Source organism: Parasteatoda tepidariorum, chromosome 4, assembly GCF_982258835.1.
Source record: "Parasteatoda tepidariorum strain Cologne lab strain chromosome 4, Ptep-v5.0, whole genome shotgun sequence".
NCBI classification, from domain to species: Eukaryota; Metazoa; Arthropoda; class Arachnida; order Araneae; family Theridiidae; genus Parasteatoda; species Parasteatoda tepidariorum.
This window is the reverse complement of record NC_141758.1, coordinates 106,315,906-106,323,839: the sequence shown is the minus strand read 5'-3', so window position 1 is coordinate 106,323,839 and position 7,934 is coordinate 106,315,906. Positions and strand designations below refer to the sequence as shown.

Sequence of the window (7,934 nt, the reverse complement as noted above, 5' to 3'; positions counted from 1 at the left end):
AACATGCTTGCAAATTAAATTTTAATACTGGTAAGTTAACAAACAGGAAGAAAAAAAAGATTATATCTTTCATTACGATTACTATTTCGCACGTTTATTTTATTTTAACAGTTTAGCCCATGTTAATAATAATTATTGCATTCTATTGTATGTTAGAAAACACCAAACAAATGCGTTAGTAGTTTAATTTTAAAACTAGTTATATACAATGTAAAGAAAGAGTATCATTTATTTTTGAATATCATTAAACCGTTAGCTGACTTTATTTTGTTTTTCTTCTATATTTAATGAAATAAATATTTTAGGAAATATTTTGACTCACAATTTTAAGTCACCTTTCTTATCTTCGGTCAACAAATTCTTTTATTTCATCAGTCTTTAAAAACTTTTACTCAACTTCCAAAAAATAACCTTCACACACGAAATTCAAACGCAAAATGAACTCAATAATGATTTCAACTTATTTTTGAAATAATTTTGTAACAATCAATACTTTTATAGCTAATAATGTTTGTTACTTTTGAATGTAATTGTTAAACTGCATCTTTTAGCTTTGCTTCAACAATGGTGTACACAAAAAAAAATATTTTTAAAACCAACTCAATAGCCATTGTTAGAGAGTGGATTTATTTAATTTTTAGAAAACACAATGAGTCATAATTAACATAGATTTTCTAGTTAACTCGACACAGTTAGTACTTTAGTGTTTTTCGTAAAATCCCCCCCCCCCCCGAAATTTTTTTTTTTTTGAAATCCCTGTAAAAATTTATACAAAAATTCCAAATTAACATAGCTAACGTTCTGTAAAATATGAAATAAGACAATCGGTTTATTTTCTCTCTTAAATGTTAATTTGAGTTATTCTTTTGTTTTGCTTTAGGTATATTTTTTTAAAATATATATTTATACATTAAAAACTCCTCCCCTCCTCTATACTTCTCTGTAGTAAAAAATTTGAATAGCGGGTCAATGGATAGCCCAAGGTGAAACTAAAGGAAAACTAGGCCAGATGGGACGTTTGAAGAGGGTCAAGAATTTCTTAAGCGAATCTGTTGTGTCCTTATATAAATAACAAGTTAGGAATCTTGAAGCATCTTTATAAAAAAAAACTATGTTTATTATTTTTCAACTACTCTCTCTAGTTACAGAATCGCTCGTAACCATGGCATTGTGAATAACGTTGCCACCGGAATTTGAGCCAGCACAAAAAACAATTTAATTATAACACCTCGTGACACACTCCCACCTTTGATTGTTATTAAAAATCAAACACAAATCTCTTAGACATTCAAAGGTAGAAGAAGCTACAACAGTTGACGTCTAACGAAACTTAAATTAACTGTAACGAGTTGGTTTTCGTACAGCCCTACCACATTTAGTTTTCATTAAGTCTGTGCATCGTTCATCATCTCTAATCTCTCCAAATTCAATTTCACCTTTGAGGCTATCAACTTTAGTTTTATCTTTAAAGTTATTGATCTTTACTTGTTTAAATGGTTCACGGTTAAATATTTCATTTGTGAAATCGAGTTCCAAAGGATGCAATCGTTGCACAGGACGAATTAGTTCGCCTTTTCCAGTTTTCAATTTTACGACTCTAACCGAGTTTTCCTTCCCAGGGAAAACTTCAACGACTCGTCCCATTGGCTAGTCCAGTCTCCTTTTGTCACACTCGATGAGGACCACATCTCCAATTTGTATTCGCTTGATAGGTTTTTTTATTTTCCTGCCTATGAATAAGCATACTGAGGTACTCTTCCCGAAATCTCTTCCGGAGATCCTCTCTCAATTTCTGTTGATATCTGCACCTTTTGGCCAGGTTGACGCTATCTAAATTGTCTAAGTCAGGCACTCCCACCGTTTGAACGTCCTGAAGGAACATAGCTGGGGTTAGTGGTGTTAAGTCCTCTGGATCTTCAGATAAATAGTTGAGTGGCCTGGAGTTGATAACTGCTTCTGAATCACATAGAACGGTACTCAACTCTTCAAAATTTATGGATGCTTTTCCTAAAACTCTTCTCAGAAGGTTCTTCACCATTTGGACCATACGCTCCCAAAACCCACCCCACCAGGCGGCTGTAGGAGGGCTAAAGACCCATTGAATTCTCAAAATTGAACTCTCTTGAACTATTTTGCTCCAGTCGATAGAAGCCATTAAATTGACCGCTCCAACGAAATTTGTTCCGTTGTCGCTATATATACACTGGTTATCATAAATTAAGGAAAATTCACAAAAATCGCGATAACTCAAGAAATTACACATGGAATTTTATGAAACTTACCCACAATATACAACACATAGTAAGGTATTAAACAACATAAAAAGAAATTATCAGACATTAATAGTAGTATAGAAATTAGCACATGTATAAAATAAACAAATTGGAAGTATCGGTTTGCAATAGAAAAAGTACCTTTAATATGGAATATGATTGCCTCTAGAAGCAATACAGCACAAACAGCGATGTGTGATGCTTTCAATTATGCGGTCTATCAGTTCAATAGGAAGTGAGAGCCATTGCTCTTGTAAAGCAGTTGCAAGCGTGGCAAGGGTCTGAGGGGGCGGATTGATGGCAGATACACGCCTCCCTAGAGCATCCCAAACGTGCTCGATAGGATTCAAGTCCGGGGATCGAGCTGGCCACTCCATGCGAGTAATTGTTTCCTGTTGAAGATAATCATCAACAATGCGAGCTCTGTGTGGTCTTGCATTATCGTCCTGTAACAGGAAGCAATCACCAATTGCCCCGGCATATGGGCGCACATAAGCATCAAGGATGTTGTCTCGATAAACCTGAGCATTCACGGTTCCCCTTGGAAAGACATGGAGGTATGTGCGCCCTCCTAAGGATATGCCTCCCCAAACACAGACACTGCCTCTTCCGTATGCATCTCTTTCACGGATGTTTGATGGATGATAACGGGTCCCAGGTTCTCTCCATATCAAATAACGTCTACTGTCACTTTCTAGACTAAACCTGGACTCATCCGTAAAGAGAACAGGCCTCCATTGATCTGACGTCCAGTGGACATGTTGTCGGGCCCACTGCAAACGGTCTCTCCTATGGCGTGATGTGAGCGGCACGCAAATGGCTGGTCGTCTCGCATACAGACCACCTTCGTGGAGCCTTCTGCGCACAGTTGACGTTGACACCAACCTTCCGGTGGCTGCAGCAAGAGAGGATCTAAGATGTGTCGGAGTAGCGGTTCTATTCCTGCGTGCACTTAATGTCAAATATCGGTCATCGGCACTGGTCGTAACAGTTGGCCGTCCTTGACTGAACCTCCTAGATGCCGAATCTGTGGTTTGAAATTGCCTCCAAAGTCTATGAACCACAGATGGACTCACATTTAGCCATCTGGCCACTTCTGATTGACTCTGCCCTGCCTCTAGTCTCCCGATGGCTCTCCATCGTAGTTCTTCAGGCAAATGATGCCTAGAGGTCATTATTACGAATTGGCTATCTCAGATTTTCAATGTCGCAATCACAGTAAAATTTGTGTGCTTTCTCTCAAACTTGGACTTTTATGCTCCAGGCAGATGACGTAAGCCGAGTGCAGCGCCACTAATTTGCATATTGCAATTTTACTCAGCTACTCTTAGTGGACAACATATGCAAATTTTGCACGGTTTGGCTTACTTTTGAAAGAGTTATCGCTATTTTTGTGATTTTTCCTTAATTTATGATAACCAGTGTAGTTCGTGGTCTCCCACGTCTTGCTATAAATCTTCTTAGTCCAAGCAAGAATCCATCAGTTGAGAGGCTCTGTATCAGCTCTAAATGGATAGCCCGATACACGGCGCAGGTAAACAATAATATCCAAACTTTATCTCCATTCTTCAAATAGAGTGGCCCTGCCAAGTCAACCCCTGTCACCTCGAAAACCAACGCGTCTCGAACCCTGTCTTCAGGAAGGGAGGCAGGCACGGTTTCTAATTTCTTGGAAGAATATCTCTTACATCGAATGCATCGTTTCAAGATCCTTTGAACAGTCTTCCGACCTCTGAGAACCCAAAAAGTTTGTCGAAGATCTGACAGGACTACTTGAGTTCTACTGTGGCAAGAAACCAGATGCTTTTCATAAATTAACTTTTCCACAAGTGGGTGATCAGACGGTAAAACTATGGGACATTTGAAGTTTTCTTCATCTTCCCTTCTGAAATTTTTTTTCTTTATTCTTATCAGATCGTCGGCTTCGCGGAAAGTGTTGAAGCCTTTCAATTTATTCTTCGTGACAGTGTCACCAAAACTTTCCTTCTGCACAATTTTTAGTAGTTTCTGCTCAGCCGAGTTTATATCGTCAACAGATAACTCTCCTCTTCTTATACTACCTGGGTTTCTACAATTTGTGCAGAATCGAAGGATCCATGCTACCATTCGTACTATAGTTGAGTATTTTGAAAACCGCTTCAAATACCAAGTAGTCTCATGAGTATGAAGATTGATTACAACTACGGGTTTCTCTCTCTCTCTTGAGACCTCATCTTAATCGGTTTGTTCTGCTGAGTCGGGCCATTCCTCCTTTGACCCTTTAAGCCACTGTGGGCCCTCCCACCACTTAGACTCTTTAAGAGTTTGAACAGAGCATCCTCTTGAAGGAAGATCGGCTGGGTTGCTGTGCCCAGGAACGTGTCTCCACATTTCTCTTGATGAGAGCTGAACTATTTCCTTTACTCTGTTGTTCACAAATGTACCCCAATTTTCGTTGTTCTTAATCCAATGGAGAACAGTTGTGGAATCCGACCAAAAGAATGCAGGTACATCTTTTAAACTCATAGCTTTCTGCATTGATTGTGCTAGTCGAGCGCCAATACTGCATGCCAGTAGCTCTAATTGAGGTATGGTTGTGAGTCGTATCGGCGCGACTCGTGACTTGGCCTGTAGTAGCTGTACATTAACACCCTTTTTTACTTCTGATCCCAAATAAATTACGCAAGCGTAGCTCGACGCGCTAGCATCACAAAAGGTGTGCAAGCTGAAAGACTGTCGGTATCCTAAAGGAATCACACATCGGGGTATTCGTATGGTTTTCAATTTAGTCAAGTCGGACAGCCATTTGATAAATTTCTTCTTTGCTTCCTCAGGGAGTCGTTCATCCCAAGACAATTTTTTCTTCCAAGTTTCTTGCAGCAACAATTTAGGAATGATTGTCACAGGGCAAGTAAACCCTATGGGATCAAAAACCTTTTGAATGGAGGACAACACATTTCTTCTGGTAAAAGATTCACAGCTGCTATTAAATTGATCAGAATCACAAAAAAGTACGTCCTCATTTCGGTCCCAAAGAAGACCAAGTAGTTGGGAAGGCTCCAATTCAGCGTCACTTGTCGTACTTTCCCAGCCTCTAAATTCAAAGTTTCCAAGTTGCATTAATTCGGTTGCTCCGGTCACGAAATGAGAAAGTTCTCGAACGGTATCAACTGACGTGACGCAATTGTCCACATAAAACTTTTCTCCAAAATTTCAGCAACGTCACGATATTTTTGAGGGCAAATGTGTAAAAGGTTGTTGATTACAGCGCCAAGTATAAATGGGCTACAATTCAGTCCAAAGACCAACCGGCTGTGTCTGTACGTCTTCATCTTCTTTTTTTCATAATCACTCCACCAAAAAAATCTCGATCTTCTGGATTTATAGATATCTGTAAAAAAGCTTTCTTTATGTCGGAAATCACGCCAAGATTCTTTTCTCTAAATCTCATCAATATCGATGGAATGGTATCCAATACATTCAAACCCTTGTCTAAACAGTCGTTGAGAGAAAATTTGCCTTTTTCTTTACTTGCGGCGTCAAATACTGGTCTTACTCTAGTTGTCGAATGTTCCTTAAAAACTCCTCTGTGAGGAAGAAAATGACACCTCCCCTTCGGAACTTCATCAGGAACCACCTCTATTATTTGATCCCTTTCCCATTCTTGGAAAACCGACTCATAGGCTAAATATCTTCCTGAAGAAATTAATTTGGATGTGGTGGAAAGAAGTCTTTTTTCGGCAATGATTCGGTTATCCGGAAGATCAGCATTGTCTGTCCAGGGTAATTTAACCATATAGCGCCCATCAATATCAGTTGACAAGGTATCGTTGAAAAATTTCATCACTTCTTCTTCTTTTGGGGCCTTTTCTACAGGATCTTTGATTCCTAAAACTTCCATGTCCCAAAAGTGTTCTATTTTATCACTATGAATTAACATGGTGATACTCACAGAAGCATTAGTGCGTAATGGGTCGTAAGAATCATTGGTGGTTCTGCCCATAACACGCCAGCCTAAATGAGTTTCACAGGCAATCAACCCACATTGAAGACGTTCCATGTTTCCAGTGAATAGCTGTCCGCAAAAGTCGGCACCAATTAACAGTTCTATATCAGGTGAACCTTCTCCGTAATCAGCAATCCATATCTTTTTCTTATATAATTCCTTATTCCACGGTCCTCTTTTAAGTCTAGGAATTGTACCACAAATAGACTGCTGATCAAAAACTTGTATGTCCAGAGAAAAATTTCTATTTTGTGGTTTAAGAGTGATTTGGTAAAGCCCATGATCTTTCACTTGCGTCGTAACGCCGCCAAACAATGATTGGGCTAAACTTCTTCTTGTCGTAGGTTTAAGGCCCATTTCTTTAACAGTTCTCTTCAATATGTGAGAATTCTGGGAGCCACTGTCAATAAGAGCTTGAACCAGTTTTCTTTTCCCATTGGCTTCAATATTTACTAAGAGAGTCTGCAGAAGAACTTCGTTACCCTCTTTGGCGACCAACACATTACTTGAATCTACCCTTTCCTTAGCTGTCAACTCCCTTTTGTTTACTGGTAACTCGAAACACATAATTACGTGATGCCGCTTGGAACACATCATACATTTGAGTTTTGCTTTGCACTCTTTAGCCCTATGGTTAGCCTTGAAACAAATATAACACGCTTTCTTATTGCTTAAGACTTCTTTCTTCTTATCCAAAGACCAACTTTGTGCAATGAAGCAATCTCTACTTTCATGAGTCTTGTCACAGAACACACAAAATGGATGCCTCTGGGATATGTCACTAGAAACCAGAGTGCTGGCGGTGGGAATGATTTCGTCGATGTGTTGCTCTTTCTTAGACCTCAACCTTGTCCGAGCACCATCAAATCCATTTCTCGCCAGTTGTAAACGTTCTTCGCCTTCCACCTCGCGTTTCAAAAATGAAAGTAAGTTTTTCAATTTGTTTCCAAAACTATCTGCCATTTCACCTGCTACGCCCGACTGTATTGGATTTCGCAGCCAAACTCTCATTAAATCTACGGGAATGCAGGACTCCACCAATGGAAACAAAATCGCTTCATACTTTTCACTCGCCAATCCTAACGATTCTAACGATCTGAGATGTGACTCTAATTTGTCATACAAATTTGCAATATTTAAATCTCCCCTTTTTTCTGTAGCATTTTTTACAACAAGAGTTAATAATTCACGGACATAATATTCTATCAGTAGCTCGTCTCTCCCAAATCTGCTTTTCAGCGCGTCGATGGCCTTTTTATAGTTTTCCGCTGTTGGCGGAAAACTTTCAATTACTTCTCGAGCTCGGCTACCGTGTGTTACGCACTGCAGTAGATACTGAAACTTGTCTTCTGGAGCCAACTCGCTATCAGTATGTATTCTTTGGAACTGGCTCCAAAACCCAAGGTAATCTTTCAGGTCTCCTCCAAAACGTAACAATTCAATCTTCGGAAGACGCATTCTTCATTTTGTATTTGGCGATAAAGTGACGGAACTCGCCGCTCCATTCAACACAATTTGTTTACTGAAAAATATTTCACTTTCTGCTCTTGCCAAATCCATTTTTTGATCATATTCTTCAATCTTATTATACTCATGCTTCAAATTCAACGTCTGTTTTTATATCGTTCAAAATTAATTCGTCACATTCTTTCATTTTATTAAAAACTCTATCTAAA

General features: G+C 39.1%; 3 protein-coding genes across 3 annotated transcripts; all 3 read right to left on the bottom strand.

Annotated features, from left to right (window-relative positions):
• Positions 1-3,677: 3,677 nt before the first annotated feature.
• Positions 3,678-4,379, bottom strand: LOC147812527 (uncharacterized). Its single transcript, XM_087162338.1, has one exon. It carries the CDS (start codon positions 4,377-4,379, stop codon positions 3,678-3,680), a length of 702 nt encoding a protein of 233 aa, XP_087018464.1.
• Positions 4,380-4,487: 108 nt separating this feature from the next.
• On the bottom strand, positions 4,488-5,372 carry LOC147812526 (uncharacterized). The gene has a single exon (XM_087162337.1). The coding sequence runs from the start codon at positions 5,370-5,372 to the stop codon at positions 4,488-4,490; it is 885 nt and encodes a 294-aa protein (XP_087018463.1).
• A 208-nt stretch (positions 5,373-5,580) lies between these two features.
• Positions 5,581-7,716, bottom strand: LOC147812525 (uncharacterized). The gene has a single exon (XM_087162336.1). It carries the CDS (start codon positions 7,714-7,716, stop codon positions 5,581-5,583), a length of 2,136 nt encoding a protein of 711 aa, XP_087018462.1.
• Positions 7,717-7,934: the final 218 nt, after the last annotated feature.